Raw genomic sequence first — 16,237 nt, 5'->3', positions numbered from 1 at the left:
CAAAAGGGAACTGGGCATGTAAGAGCCAAAATCCCATTGATAGTTAATAAGATTTAGGTTCCAGCAGGCTTAAATACCTTTTTTAAATCTGGGCCTCAAGTCTCAAAGAGAGTTAGGCTCCCAAGTGCCTAAGTCACTTTTGAAAAAGGGACTTGGACACTTATGAAGATTATACCCATATTCCTCTGTACTGATTGAAAGTCAGTCTCAAGTGCCTTGGACAGTCTCAAGAGCATAGGATTAAAAAAGGGCGGTGGAGTGTAGACAGAGAACGGGCACATCTGAGGAGACGGGCTTAAGGACAAGCCTTATCGTGCTAATAGGGGGTCTAAATAAGCAGTCCCCTTTTAGGTCTGACATTTGCTATGAGCAGTTGTCAATGCAGGATCTGGTTTCTCAGAACTCTGTCCTAATCATCCCATTTTACCTTGTGCTATACATGCACCAAGCCGCACCTGCTGACTTGTATGGGATGCATATCATACACACAAGTGTAGAAAGAAAAGTGTAGAAAGAAAACTTTTGTAACAGCCATTTACAAGACAAAAAGTGTCTCCAAGGTTACCACTAGCTCTGGAAATTATATACACTCCTTGCCCCTCAGCCAAGTCAAATTATTGGCTCCTTTAATAGGAGTAAAGCAAGGGGAGTCTAAGTTTTGAAAGTCTTCCTGTTTTGTTGGTCATGTGGGGACAATGCTGGCAGCAGGGCCTGGTGTTTTTCTGAACTGTTGGGTAATGTTGATTTTCTTGAGAACATCAACATAAGTCAGAGATATTCATAATTTTCAAGAGGTGAAAGAATTGAGTGACCATAGTGCTACCACTGTGGGGAAAAGACATTGTACACCAGGATGATCCCTGGAGCAAGACAATGCAAAGAAAGGTTTAATACTGCTGCAACTTTCATGGGTGGCATGAATTTCAGCCAAAGTGAAAATCCAGGTGACTCCAGCAGAGGCATGGGAGTAATATTCAGCCCCGCCGTGACAGTACTCCAAAAGGAGACTTCTCAAATTTCCTAACTGCTTACAATTGTCTAGCTTTGTACCGAGTTTACCAAGTCTGGGAATGAAGCTGGCACAAAATGGAATCCTTAAAGGAAAAAAATGGATCATAGCTGAATCACACACTGTTGAGCTGCAGCTAACGCAGCACTGCTCTCTCATTGTGATTCCTCAGCCAGTCATCCATTGCTATGTCAGCGACCCAGGATGGGGAGGAAGGCGAGAAAGTCTATTCACTTACTTACAGGAAAGCTTTGACATTAATAGATTTCATTCAGTAAAATATACTCTTAGCTGCAAGTCTGATTAGTGTTATCTGCACACAGTTCCAGCTCAACTCTGATTTTAGGCATAGCCCTGAACAAGGGCTGGGGCATAAGTTGGATCAGTCTGCTCAGAAAGCACCATGAGGCACACACCTCTCTGAGCCACGGTTACTCCCTGCTGGTTGTAATTTACTATCGACCTCTAGTCACAGTGAGTCACTACATCACCAACCACCCCTTCCACACCCTGGTTCAGGAACTTTTCTCTTTTAACCACCCACCCACCTGCTCTGGGGATGGAGTAAGCAGGGGTGTAGCATTCTCAACATGTCTGGACACAGCCTAGTGGGTGAAAAAGCTGAGCATCCACCCTCTGAAGATTATGCCCTCTGAAGATTAAAGGTTTCTCAGGCTGGGCACAGCCTGAGAAGTCGCTAGACATACCCAAGAAGTCACTAGTGAAAATCTTGGCCATTACTGTGAGTGAGTGAGTCAGACACACACACACACTTAAAAAATATATACACACACATATATATACCTGCTGCAGCAGACATAGTGATCTTCATTTGGGATTTCTTCTCCTGAGCACACAGGCTGGGAGTTACGTTCTTCCCCAATAAATTCTCACTCGCACAGGTCACTCGCTTTAAGGGAAAAAACAAAGAATGCAAATAAGGAAACCAGCAAGTGTAAATAATTACACACAGGAAGCAGCTCCCCTTTAAGATTCAATCAGAGGTGCACTTTGAGAATTCACCAGAAGAGAAATAGAAACAGGGCGCAGGTGCTATGGGGAATATACCAAGGCAGGCCAGGTGGTTCTCTCTTTACACGGCTTTTCAATGGCATGTTTAACAATCACTACTTGTGATATCGTATCCACTTACCATTAAATCTGTAATACATTTATGATCACAATGATCACTGAAAAACAATACTGCTTTGTCCTTCCTTGGCATCATCTATCCAAGGATCACCAAGTCCTTTACAAATATTACTGAATTAAACTTCGCAACAGCCCTGCAAAGAGGACAATTATCCCCATTTTACAGATTAAGAAAATGAGACACAGGTCAAATGACTTGCCCAAGGTCACACAGGAAATCTGTGGATGAACCACAAACCTTTTGCCTCCAAGTCCACTGCCAGAACCACTGTTCTCAATGGCAGAGCAGGGGCTGCGGAAAACTGCCATAACTTAGAGCAGCTTTTTATGGCAGCTTTAAATTGTCCTGGGCATTGGGCAGACCCCTGGCAGGGTTCAGAATATAAGAGGCGCAAAGATGACTAGTGTAGGAAAGGCGTATTGCTGAGTCTGACCCCAAAATTCCAAGTACCTGAGCTGCAGAAGATATGGCCAAATACACATCTATTCATTTGCATCAGCAATTGTCTGTGGGCACATTAGAAATTGGTTTTGAAAATTTGGTTATACGCATTACTAAAAACTTGCTGTCCAAGAACATCAAATTCAGTATTGTGTAGAGGCATCCGGTCAGACTGTCAGTATTCACAATGGTTCTAGTCTACCAGCCACTCAGTACCGTACCTCCTCTTGATCCATTTTGGTCAAAGTTTTGTCCTCCCTTTTATGTCCTTTGGCAAGAGGATGACCCTGGAAACCTTTCTGCTTTAGTTTTGCCATGGAGACCCAAGCTGGTTCAGAGGTAACAGTTTCCAAATGCGGACTAGGGACCTTTTCTATAAAAGAAGCATTTTGGAAGTAAAGAAGGGATTTAGGGCAAGTCTGTCAAAACCTAAACAGTTTTGTGTTTTAAATCCTCCAGTGAATACACTTTGAAAAGGGTGAAGATTACATTAGTTTCCCTGCTGATTTTGTGTTTGTTCCTTTGCAAGGATGTTTGTCCTTTTTATCTACTGGAGTCTTTAAAGTCAATCGGGGCAGGATTCAGCCCTCAAAGCAACGTCCTGACAGTACAGGCTAAATGCAGAATGACTACCATTGTTCTGTTATGTAATCCAGTTAGAGACATGTTGCCTTTTCGTTTCCCAAATTTTTTTTTTTTTTGGGGGGGGGGGGGGGGGAATCACAACTAGTGTGATACCTGGTTTCTTTCTAAATTGCATTGGCCTGACAATTAGCTGCAAAACAAATTCTACAAATTCCACAAAATCTGGACAAAAACACCTCCATGTGAAAGAAATGGCCCATTTTATATTTCTGATGCCCTGTTACTATTCTAGCTTGAACATATTGTATGGTGGAACTTAAGAATTTTCTTGAATAGCCTAAATCCAAGATACAAGTCCAAAATGACATCAGCTGAGTTACACCAGGGCTGAATAGGGTCCTGTATTTCAGGGTCAAGGCTATTAAAGAAATTTTTTACCCTTTTTGTGTCCCTGGTTTGCCTTTGTTGAGAATAATGGCTGTGCAAGGCCATTACAGTCTTTGGATACAAGTACAGCGTAAATACCTGAAACTTTGTTAGAGTGTTGCTTCTTTGAGACTTCTTCAGATTTTGTTCCGGGGGCATTTTTCTCTTCCACGACAGCTGATTTTTTAGCTAAAGCTTTTTGGTGGCCTGGAAGGCCGTGAGGTGGCCTCCCAGTGCCTAGTGATTTTTGATCCTCCTTGACAGAACCAGAAGAGGTGATGTGAACAGCTAATGGAATCTGCTTTGGAGATTCACTGTGGTACTTTAGCAAAGAGGATGTTCTTCTCAGTCTGATCCCAAATGGGTTTTCAGCATTCTGTGTTTCATGCTCAGCCCCCTCCATGGAAGAATTCAAACTGGGCTGGTTGCTCTCATTATCCCTCTCAAAACCTTCAGGGTTATTTTTTGTAGACTCTTGCCTGGTGGTATCCAAGTGAGCTGTTCCTTCAAACAACTCTGGTCTTATGGGAGAGGATGGGGAGCTTCTAGCACAGGAATCTTCCTTGGAATTTGAACCCCCAGAAAGAGATCTTTGCCAGGCAGGAGCAATAGTAAATCTAACTGGTTTTGTAGCAGCAGATTTCAGTGGAGTCTTTACATTTTCCTCTGGGGATTTGCTCTCTTTCCTTGTTTTCTCTTGAGAAGTTACACCACCTAACTGGTTCTGCTTAGAACCTCTAAGAGGGATACAACTCTTGAAGCCAGCCAAACTGGAGGAGGCAAGGCATCCGATAGAATGTTTTTCCAAGTTGTTGGATGCATCTGTCTCCTGATTGCTTTGGCTAGCCTTTGAAACAGGACCATGCATTATTTCTGGTTTAAAATGTAGCTCCTTGTTCACTTTACTCTGAGGCAGCATGCAATCTATATCTGACACAGAAACAACTGAGTCTTTTTGTAGGGATGTTTTTGAATCTACATGGTCTTTGGATGGCTGAAGTTCTGTAACTTTGCACATTTCTTTATCACCTTTTGCTGCTGGGGTATTTTCCAGCACCGAAACAGCCATCCACTCCACTTCAGAGGAAGTCTCCGAAGTGGCTAAAAGAACCTGTGACAGACACAGTGCAGGATCTGAATCAGGCCAGATAAAGTTGTTCTCATTGGTACAAGGCTGATCTTCCACTTTTCCTACAAGTGCCACACCACTGTCTCTAGGCTCTTTGTCACTTTGGCCTACAGGTTGTTTTAAGGATACCTTTGTGGCATCTGCCAAACTATTTATGTCCTCCTTTTCCATGGAAATGCCATACAAGTCAGATGTTAATGTGTCCTGAAATACAACTGCTTCTGGTTCAGTCTGCAGAGATTCAGAAAGTTCAATTACTTCATATGTATTTTGCAGAAGTAGTTTGAATTCACCAATAGATTCATCAGAGCAGTAAGGTACCAATACTTCCTCTGCCTTGTTCTCTTCCTCAGACTTTGCTAGAGAAGACTGCACGTTTGGAAAGGACAGTGTTACTTTAGATTGATGATCTGTTTCTATAGGGCATGCATCCTCTTCTAGCAAAGTACAAACTACGTCTGCAGGGGATACAGAATTCCAAGGGTCACTTGTGGAATTGTCAGTCTTTGTTATCGCCTGTGTCTCCTGAGCACCACTTCCTTTTCCATTATTCTCCTCCCAGACCAATGAACCTGTGTTGAACAAAAGAAAACACATTTATGCTTGATGGTTACAATGAAGACTCCTGCACTCCTCAAACCCCCTTCAATTGTAATTCATAGTAGGTACTGTGGTCATTTGCTAATAGTTTCCCAATATCTGGATACCATTTACTAGATGCCCCAGGCTGACAAACATACTTAAAAATGGGGGATGGACTGGCTGGCTCAGGAGACTGGTAATGAAATACATTATATTCCCAGTGGAAGCCAGCCAAGGCTAATAATAGCTGAAAGCGGCTGTCGCCAGGTGCCCGCTCAGCAGCTGGTGTATCAAATGCATTGTTGCTTTCCGTTCAGATCCTAGTGTGCCAGTATCCACATCAGTAAAATCACCATAACTATTGGCATTATTACTGGTAGTCTCAGGGATGCAACATCTGGAAGAGCAGCGTGGGGAAGCTCACCCAGCTGATATCTGCACTGTTCCTGTTCTTCGGCTTTGGAACCTCGATCTCTAGAACTGCCCCCTTTCACAAATGCTGAATTCACGGATTACATCAAATACACCAGAAATAGTGGCAAAGAGATGCCCAACTACATACCATGCAGAACTGTGAGATTTTAAGAACCTCAATCCCTGTTCACTTCAATATGGCTTGCAGACGCTAAGTACGTCTTAGGCAACACTTAGCATCCTGTGGACGCGGCAGGTAAACAAACCAGCCGGGCCTGCCAGGGGCTTTCCCTGAGCAAGCGGCGTCTGAAGTTTGGGAAACACTGGCAGCGAGAATCAATCATCAGCCAAAAAATAGAGGAAAATTGGACCTGCTTGTACATAAGCTATTTAAAGTCACACTACACTGTCTCACAAGATGGTTTGTTACAAAAGGTATAATGCTCAGGCAGTATTTACAGATGTAGGATAAAATTTTCAGTAGTGCCTAGGTTACTTAGAAGCATAATTAATGAGATTTAGGCTCCCGTGAGATATAGGTGCTTTTGGAAAATGTTACGCCCAGAGTGATTTCTTCAGACAGCCTTCCACAGAGTTCATCATTTTTTTTCTCACTTTCAAGCACAGTCTGCCGGCTCTCAGGCAGAGGGGATGGAGTTGGGGATTTTTTTAAAAAAAGTAAACGTTGCATAGTTTTAAAAGTTTTAAAACAGAATTCTGTTAACAGACTTAACAATTTAGCCTTCAGAATTATGCCTTACCTGCCCGATTTTCATACTGGTCAGCATCAAGGAATTTTGTTGTACTTTTCTTTTCTGCAGTTACAGGAAGACTCTGCTCCTTTTCCAATTGTTCCAGCTAGTGGGATTCAAAAAGACACTTGGGTTGGTTCAAAGTAAAGACTTTTGCACAAAACTTAACTGTATGTAACTTCATTTTGAAAAATATACACATACACAAGAAAAAAAAAATCCCTGTATTGTAACTTCAACAATACAATGAATGAATGTTGCTACTCCCATGAATTACACAGCAAGACATCAAAGCTTTAAAACTACAAATACAGTACTTCAGTTTTCGGTGAGTACCAGAAACATTCTAAGACAGATATATTTTGAGAGAGGGCATTTTCAAGACATCACAAAGTTACATAGGTGTACAGAACAGAACAAGTCAGAGATGTCATTATCAGTTCAGAGTGGTAGCCGTGTTAGTCTGTAACAGCAAAAAGAACGAGGAGTATTTGTGGCATCTTAGAGACTAACAAATTTATTTGAGCATAAGCTTTCGCGGACTTCATCGGATGCATGCAGTGGAAAATACAGCAGGAAGATACACACACTCACACCATGAAAAAAATGGGTGTTGCCATACCCACTATAATGAGAGTGATCAGTTAAAGGTGAGCTATTATCAGCAGGAGAAGAAAACCTTTTGTAGTGGTAATCAGGATGGCCCATTTCTAACAGTTGACAAGAGGGTGTGAGTAACAGTAGGGGGGAAAAAAGTGGCACCTTTGTGTAATGACCCATCCACTCCCAGTCTTTATTCAAGCCTAATGTAATGGTGTCCGGTTTGCAAATTAATTCCAATTCAGCAGTTTCTCGTTGGAGTCTGTTTTTGAAGTTTTTTTTGTTGTACTATTGCCACTTTTAGGTCTGTAATCGAGTGACCAGGGAGACTGAAGTGTTCTCCGACTAGTTTTTGAATGTTATAATTCTTGACGTCTGATTTGTGTCCATTTATTCTTTTGCATAGAGACTGTCTGGTTTGGTCACTGTACATGGCAGAGGGGCATTTTGGTTTTGGGGTTCCCCCCTTTCTTTTCCTTCCAGTGGGAAAAGGGAGGTGGGATAGAGAAATGGGGGAGGGAGGGGACCAAAAAAAAAAAAAGAGAAATTTTCATTTCAATTGGAATGACAGCAACACAACAAATTAATTGTGAATAATTTCAGTGAAAAATTCCAAACCAAACCAAATTTTAGTTTCATTCAAAAATTTCCTTGGAAAAGAATTTCCATTTTTGAACTAGCTCTGAGACAGCTACAGAGTTCTCTATTCTATTGATTATTCCCATGTCAAATTCTACTTCCACATTCTACAGTTCTCACTGTAACAAAATTCTCCCCTTCCTGGGCATTCAGTCAGAGTTTTAAGGCCAAAATAGGAGTAGGTGTCTGTTCCGGTCTCTATTAAAGCCAACGGGAAGATTCCCATTGGCTTTAATCACTTATCCGCCTGTTTAACACATTCATGAACCCCAGAGCAGGGGGAAGAATAGCAAAGGCTGTGCACACTTGCACCCGTCTCCCTTTGCTTTGCACTCATCCTCCAGAAAAGACTTACAGGGGTTTGCTGGTTCTTACTGGTAAAAACTCTCTGTTTCCGCGGGTTTATTGCTATCCTGTGCCTAGCTGCTGAAGTATCTAGGCAGCCCATGGGACTGGCAGGGGTGTTGAAGTCAACGGGAAGCAAGCTGCTGGCTTGTGTCGCTGGAATCACAAGCGCCACAGAGGACAAAGGGCTGACAGGTCTAGAGGAAGCATCAGAGGGTACCTACAAAACACAAACACATCGCTATTAATTTTGCTCAGATTTTCTGTGCATCTGATCCTGGTTCCCATTGCCTGTCTCACCTCATTGGTTTAGAAGCAAATATACTCAAAATTAGATCTATAAAAATATTAATAGCTGAATTTTTGTGCGCACATAAAACAGACACGCTTCCAGGATGTGTCCATTTTTATATCTGCTTCTACTTGCAATTAACATTTACACTCAGTTTTGTCTGATCAATGGCATTGTACACACAAGCGATACAGCTTTCAGAGTGGTAGCCGTGTTAATCTGTATCAGCTAAAAATACAGTAGGAAGATATATATATATATATATATATATATATATACACACACACACACACACACACACACACACAGAGAGAACATGAAAAAAATGGGTGTTGCCATACCAACTATAACGAGACTAATCAATTAAGGTGGGCTATTATCAGCAGGAGAAAAAAGAATTTTATAGTGATAATCAGGATGGCCCATTTCCGACAGTTGACAAGAAGGTGTGAGTAACAGTACGGGGAAAATTAGCATGGGGAAATAGTTTTTACTTTGTGTAATGACCCATCCACTCCCAGTCTTTATTCAAGCCTAATTTAATGGTGTCCAGTTTGCAAATTAATTCCAATTCTGCAGTTTCTCGTTGGAGTCTGTTTTTGAAGGTTTTTTTTGCTGGAGAAACAAGTGAGAGACACACAGTCACATTCCTCTCCCAATTCCTATTTGGATGAGCAGTTAGCAATATCTTCTTGTACCAGCAGGAGACACTGCTGCCATTTTTATAACAAGGTCGTCTTGCTTTTCCTCATGACAGCAAGCAGATACAAGCAAGCTGCAGCAGTGTGATTGCTGAAGGTCACAAAAGAAGGACCACTCTCTGTTCCCCACCAACTCTAAGAAAGTTACTATCGATTAATTTGTTCTTTCACTCTTCCCTCTCCCTCAAATCGCAACAGAAGTCACGTGTCCCTTTCCATCTAGCAGTCCTGTACTATTTTTGAGATAAATACACTACGCACAAGACAGCTCCACAACACTGCTATCCTTGGGAATCAAATATTTGTCGTCTTAGCAAGAAATGATGCTATTATAAAGGGAGTCGGGGGAAACGTGTGCAGTGAAACCCAAAACCATGCAAAGTTTGTCTGGTTTTGTTACAAACTTGAAACTCAGACCAGGTTTGCTGGAAGGTTCGCACAGATGCATAGACACTTCAAGCAAGCTTTATAGGTGTGAGAAATCTGCGGTTTTCCATGGTTCCACCACAATACCCAGTGAAACATTTGGATTGAGTTTGGCACTCTCATTTTGGGTTTGCTTGAATTTAAAACAGGGTCAAGAAGGAGTAATCTATGCCGATCAAATAAAAAGTTCCTACAAACCTCTCTGAAGGGAATGTGCAGAGTTTGCCACATTACAAATAGTATGGGGAAGTTATAATGTCTTATTACTCTGTTTCAGTCTCAGGGTTGGTAGGCATACATCAGACAGTGAGAATACATGGGGAAATAGCCTTATAAGGATGCTACATAGCTCCATTCAGATGAAAATTCCATTGTAAAGACCCCTGGGCAAGTATTTAATAAGTGAATATTTTAGATTCGCTGAGCCCATAAAGTCGGAAACTCACAGACTTAAGACTTCAGATGAAAATATTGATGACCATGATGAAACACAGTATTGTGCATTAAAGAAGAATCATGATCTTCAAGATCCTCCAACGATACATAGTACGGTCACTTTAAGAAAGTATCTGCTCTCAATCTTGGCCTGGGCCAAGGCCTGTCAGATTTAATTCAAACCATCAGGTTGCATCTGGTTGCCTAAAATTTATTAAAAATCCTTTTACTCTGATTCTAGGAAAGTACTCATTCTCAGCTTGGGTTTTAAATGCAAGATTGGAACTGGAGCTGTGCTCTAAAAAGGCTTTCCCCGTCTGATCTACAGTATTAGTCTAGGTATATATATTACATGCTTTTAAATTAACAAAAAGAAAAGCAACTCCCTCTTTCTTAATCACTGTTGACTTTTTAAGTTCATGGAGCTAAAACAAAATCCACACTGAATTTATTAATTCAGTTTTAGGTTCTCTTTTTCACAGTCTGTAAATTCAGGAGAAGAAGTAAAGCAGCAAACTATTATTGCTCCTGTAGAATTCTAATAGGTTCAGCAAATCTTAGTGGGAGGGAAAAAAAACAAAAACAAAACAACAGTAACTGTTGCTCGTTTCCCTCATACAAGTTCTTTCCTCTAACAGTTTTATAATTACTGTGGCACTCTGAATTCATGTATGAAAGGCCCAATCCTGCAGTCAGGGACATGCTGTTTTATACAGCAAAATCAGTTGTTGGGCTTATATGTGCACCAGTACCCGATTTTGCAAGATATGTGATGCATTGTCACACGATCAAGAGGCACGAACTCTGAAACTCTAGTTTATAGGTGGACAAAACAATTAATAGTACTTGCTTATTTTTGTCCTGTAAGTCTAGACACAGTAACCCGTCTTCTTCTCATAGGCTAGCAACATTTACTGAAACCTGAGGCTAGAGGAGGTCTTCACAGGGACTCCATAGCTATGACAATTTACACCAGCAGAAGATCTGCTTCTAGGGATGATAAACTTTCTCCCTAACACTGATTGGATGGTGATTTCCTCTTCTCTGGGGCAGCCTAAAGAAGAGTAGATAGAAAGCTGTCTCCTTAGTGCTTTGTTTTAAGGTAAAAGGGGGAAGTTTGGGTTCGACTATTACGGGAAGACATCTGTGCTGCAACTGGAATTCAAGCAGAAGGAAAATGTTGCAACTAGAGAGGATTTTCCTTGCGAAGTGTTTGGGCCAGGAAACTTTCCTTGTGTGTTGGGACTTCGCTTTGCTCTTTAATTAATTAGAGTTAAAGCAGCCAGCAGGGAAGTTAGATTGCTGTAACAGCCATTTGGCAAAGGAGTTTAACCCTGGGTGAAAGCTCCGGAAGAGGGAAAGGGGGCAAAAAAGATTTGCTGTGATGTTTTTGGAATAACAGCCCATCCTTATCTTTTAAACAGTCAGGAAGTATACATTTATAAATACTTAGGCCACTGATGGGAGTCACACACATGCCCCCTGACAGCTTCCTAAAGATGAAGACAGCAGCAGAAGCACTCAGAGAATCCTGGAAGCCAGTGGAAGCCTTGATGTCACATTACCCATCCATTTCAGCAAACCCAGCAGACTGCTAAACTCAAACCATTACATGGGTGTGAAATCCACTTAAGCCAGGACTGTGATAAAGCCCAGTTGTTCTTTACTTAGCATGAAGCAAAGGGAATTCTGTTAAACGGAACAACTAGCTACGGATTTATAATTGCTGTTCTGTTCACTTTACTGGTTCATGCTCTACTAATTCATAGCTTGATATTAAAGCAAAGAAAAAATATTACTGCACAACTGATGATTGTTTAAGGGAAGACATCTTAATTTTAGATGAATGTAAATACAACATCAAGCTAGGCTGCTGAGAAAATCTTTGGGAGAAGGGACAGATGCTGCACTGAGAAGAAGGAGAAAAAGCCTATACAGCTTCCCGGAAATTGGAGGAGGAAAGCAGGAGCTGACACGTAGTGGAACTCTGCGCCACAGAAAGTTACTTCTCTTCTTCCCCCCTTTCTCCATAGAAGACCAGGACATGAAACAGGCAAAGTAGGGGGGGAAGGAAATCATGGTCAGCAAGAAGCAGATTTTTTACATTATTTTATATGGAAAAATTAAAAGGAACCACCAGTAGCCAGGCTACGGAAAGGATAGTCTGGCTAATATAAATGGGCAAAAAGACTGATTTTGACTAGCACTGGTAGAATATTAGTTGAACCAAGGATTCAATACACATAATGAGATTTTATTTTTTTTTAAACAAGTGCAAGTTACTTGGACCACTTTGGCTTTAGAATTATTTGCCCAGTCCAGTTTGTGACCCACTAGGAGATATAGTTTTCTGGGTAGAGCAGCAATTGCGGGAGGAAACGGTCTCAGGGAGAGAGCAGAGGCCTGCCATTTCTAAAGAGCTTTGCATCCTCCCCCCACTCCAGAAAGCAATAATGCCAGAAACTACCAGGCAAGGCAGCACTTGCTCTCAACCACAGGCAGAGGAGCAGGGTCCATCTTGAGAAAACACCCTCCCCTCCCAGCCTTCTCAGAGGCTGGCAGGAGAGAGTGTAAGGGAAGAGAAGGCCTCCTGAGCAGTGTAATTAGAGACTAAGGGTTTGGCCTTGGAGACGCTGCTCTGCCTGAGTAGGGCCTTGTGAGTGGAGCCCCCTCGGGAGGGTGCACGGGGCTGTACACAATCTTCTGCCACCATGCTGCCTTGGCCTTACTTGCAGTTCCTCCTAGATAACTGAAGAGTTAATTCTTTTCTTTTTTGGCAGGTTTCCCGTACCGGGCGGGCAGTATGCTACTCCAGCCAGATCAGCATTTGCTGTGACCCCATGAAACGGCCCCTCCCTTTCTTCTCCATCAGGGTGGGATGAAGATATCTGGTGCTCGGGGTGTAGCCAGGGAGTAGGAAGAGCCCTCCCACTAGGCAGTGGCTATCTCATGGGGTAGGCAAGCTCCTCTGCAGCCCTATTTATAAGTGATGGCCACTCATGTAACAGGTATTTGAGGTCACCTGGGGAGGGTCGGATCGTTTCCCCAACCGCTTTATTGGCTGCTGGAGAGTGGGTGGCTGGAAAAGGAAATCTGGACCATTAGGTCTGCCTTCAATAGCTAAAGTAGGCTACTGTTGGTGGAAACATGCCCTCTTGCTCTGCAGTCAGCAGGGATAGCTTGGGGGAGGGTCACCCGGGCATGTTCTTCGAGCACATATACTGGTGAGTAGAGCTGGCTTAAGCCCTCCCCTCCTTAGGTCAGGGATAGGTTGTGCTGGGCTAACTGGAAGACCAACTGCTCCTAGTTATCAGTTATATACTAAAGACAAGCTGCAATTTAGCTCAGTCCCTTTTCCCCAGGACACCTGGGGTTTAGAAAGGGCCAAGAGCTTTACACATGCCACCCCTCTAGCCATTCTCATTTGTCAGAGAGGAGTAGAGTGTCCCCCACAATCTTCTGATGACAGACAGGACTTACTGAGCAGTGGCTGCTGTTAGGGCTTAAGGGTGTATATAGGGGAGTGAATTGTTTTGCAATATTATATTGTGCCTCTTAAATTGACCAATACCTGCTAAGTTACACAACAGAGTATGTAGTATGTCACTAGAGCCAGCTAAGCTATTCCCATGAACAACTTATTAGTGGTTTGTGCGTTATCTGCAAACAGACTTCAAATTTGTATGAATGTGTTTGTTGTTCAAAACTCTGACACGTGTCTCTCTGGGCACACACGTCATTCTCTGGCTTGTGCATGAACTGTCACATTCACAGTGGCTTTTTTTTTTTAACCCAGAAGAGATATAGCACTAGTATGTGGCGCGTATTTGGCTTCATACAGACCCTGTATGCACTCTCTCAGAAAACTTTAGTAACAGAAAGAGCGACTATTTACCTGTTCATCTTCACTGTCTGTCCCACCTAAACTCAAAGAGCTATGGCGCTGAACAGGGTTGGAGGACTGTGGGATAAAATAAGGAAAAGGGTAAGTCAAGGGAAGCATTACACACAGGTATCTGGGACTGAATACAAAAGCATAATTATGAGAAAATACAAAAGGAAAACTTAGGAGGGGTCGTTGCAGGATTCCTAATTCATAGCATAGCCTCTTGGCCATTTGTTCATTCCTCATCAGTGATCAGACACAAGGGACTGGAACTTACATACACGTTTACCTGTATCCTGCTATCAGATTCATATTGTGTAGACAGGGGACAGTGTACAAAAGCACAGTGCCTTGATAGATATGCAGGACGGGGACATACACCTTAGTGGAGAATTGAGCCTATAGTGTTTTAAAAGTTACTTTGACCTTCTGCCACGGTTAGATATTCAGATTTATAACTAGGATTAGATTCACTCAAATACCTCTCCCCACTAAAATATTGTTGAAACGTTTTTAAAGTAGGAAGAAAGTTCTTGAAAAAAGACCCTATTACTTTGAATCCGATTGATTCTGATGAAAAATGTGTCTCATCGCATGGTCAGCTTCACAGATGGGTTCAGTCAAATTGCCAATGTCCCTCATTCCTGGGCTGTTTCAATCCGAGTTATTATGATGGCCTCCATTACAGAAGCAGCTCAGAATCTCACAATCTTGAATATATTTATCCTCAAGAAACACCCATCAGGTACAGAAGTTCTATTAACATTTTACAGATGAAGAGGAACAGAGAAGCTAAGTGACTATTTCATGGTCACACAGGAAGGCTGTAGGATCTCCCAAATCCCAGGTTAGAACCCTAACCACTGAATCATTCTCTCTCTCCCTATATGACCCCACATAAGAACAACAACTGCACAGTTCAAAACAACTGACAAACTTCTAGAAGGCAATAGTTTTAAACCTTAAGACATTTTCACTTGTGGAAACCGTAAGACTATAATGAACCAAAGAAAGAATTATGTTTAGTTCTCCAACGACAGCAGATCAATCATTCTGTCCAAAGTGTGCAAAGAGATTTGACTTAAATGTACTTCTCTGATCAATGAATAATCATATGCTAACATTATGCTGCTAGAGCATTCTGTAAACTACTTTTTTTAAAAAAAACCCACAGTACAGATAGAATTTTATTGTTCAACTTATTGTGGAACTAGGCAGACTGCTCTAGAGATCTTATTAACAGATCAGTTTCACTCTTTAACAGTGCTCCAAAGCATTTTATTATTTGCAGAATCCTAGATAAATGCATGCTTTCTTCTCCCCCCCCCCCATACAAAGGCAGTTGTTCACTACCAAGACTTTACTACAACAGCCCCTTTTAAAATCTGTCTTTTTCAAACTGAACTCTGCTTCATGCTAATGTGTTTTTCTCCATCTTTAAACATGTGAGTTCCAGGTCTTACTTAAGCATCCACTTATCGTAGTCCCAGTGCTGAAACAAAATACTGGCATCTTTTCCACCCCCATCTTCAAACCATTCTCTCTACTGCTGTATAAAGGCTTCACCATGATGCTCCCAAGCTTCTCTCTTGGACACATACAAACTGTTCTGCAATAACAACTCTTTGCGACCAATGGGCCTTGCTACTCCCACCTGCTACTGGGACCAACTCCTCTTCTACATGTATAGTATTTCCATCTGTCTTGCATCTTGATCAATCCATTGTTACTTGAGTTCCTTAAAACATGTTTTCCTCCTCTTGGTTTGCTTTCTCTCTTGATGGAAATCCAGCCACTCTTTCTCCCTGCTCTGCCTTTTTGCTGAAGTTACCATGCTTACATTCAGCACTGCACAACTCTACGGGAATATTCCAGATTTTTTCACCTTCCTCTGATGCAGCAGATACATTGTAGGCCACTACCAGAAGATTCCAGATTTGGCCTGTTAGCCCATTCTGGGGTGGCACATCTATGTTCTGAGTAGCCTCTACTTAGGCTTTTCAAAGATGAATATTGCCCTTGCTGTCCACTGAGAGAGACATCTTTGCTCCAGAACCTTGGAGCATTTAGGGATCTCTGGCCAAGTTCAGACTGGACATAAGCAGATAGAACTCCCTTTGTTTCAACTGTGTTATACCAGATCTGAATTTGGCCCCCCACGTATTGCAGCAACCAAATCAGGGGGTTTCAAATAGTGCCATCTTTTGTTAGATGGGTTTTGAAGCTGGCTAGAAGTCTTCCATTATTAAAGGCTAAGATTCGGTTTTCATCAGCTGCATAAATCCCTTTGCCTGGTTCTTCCCTTCAGCCTTAAATTAACTCAGAGTTGAAGTATGAATTCACTTTTTGTTGTCTTTATGACTTTTATATAAATCTGTCAACTGCCTTAATCTTTCCCAGCAGCGTTTCACCTTTCAACGTA

The 16,237-nt window shown here is 42.0% G+C and overlaps 1 protein-coding gene across 15 annotated transcripts in view; it reads right to left on the bottom strand.

The window, feature by feature from the left end:
* The window catches only part of KIAA1210 (KIAA1210 ortholog), a 90,823-nt gene that overhangs the window by 3,004 nt on the left and 71,582 nt on the right, over positions 1-16,237 (bottom strand). For 11 of the 15 annotated variants that reach the window (XM_037908828.2, XM_043522285.1, XM_043522283.1 and 8 more), the window contains 6 exons: positions 13,825-13,890; positions 8,086-8,295; positions 6,501-6,597; positions 3,714-5,315; positions 2,825-2,976; positions 1,814-1,919 (listed from right to left, as the gene is read on the bottom strand). In XM_037908828.2, coding sequence (XP_037764756.1) covers positions 1,814-1,919; positions 2,825-2,976; positions 3,714-5,315; positions 6,501-6,597; positions 8,086-8,295; positions 13,825-13,890 — 2,233 coding nt within the window. The remainder of the gene's footprint in view (positions 1-1,813; positions 1,920-2,824; positions 2,977-3,713; positions 5,316-6,500; positions 6,598-8,085; positions 8,296-13,824; positions 13,891-16,237) is intronic. The other 4 variants (XM_043522289.1, XM_043522291.1, XM_043522290.1 and 1 more) reach the window with 1 other exon arrangement.

Source organism: Chelonia mydas, chromosome 9, assembly GCF_015237465.2.
Source record: "Chelonia mydas isolate rCheMyd1 chromosome 9, rCheMyd1.pri.v2, whole genome shotgun sequence".
NCBI classification, from domain to species: domain Eukaryota; kingdom Metazoa; phylum Chordata; order Testudines; family Cheloniidae; genus Chelonia; species Chelonia mydas.
The sequence above is the reverse complement of the archived record's forward strand: the minus strand, read 5'-3'. Positions and strand labels throughout refer to the sequence as shown.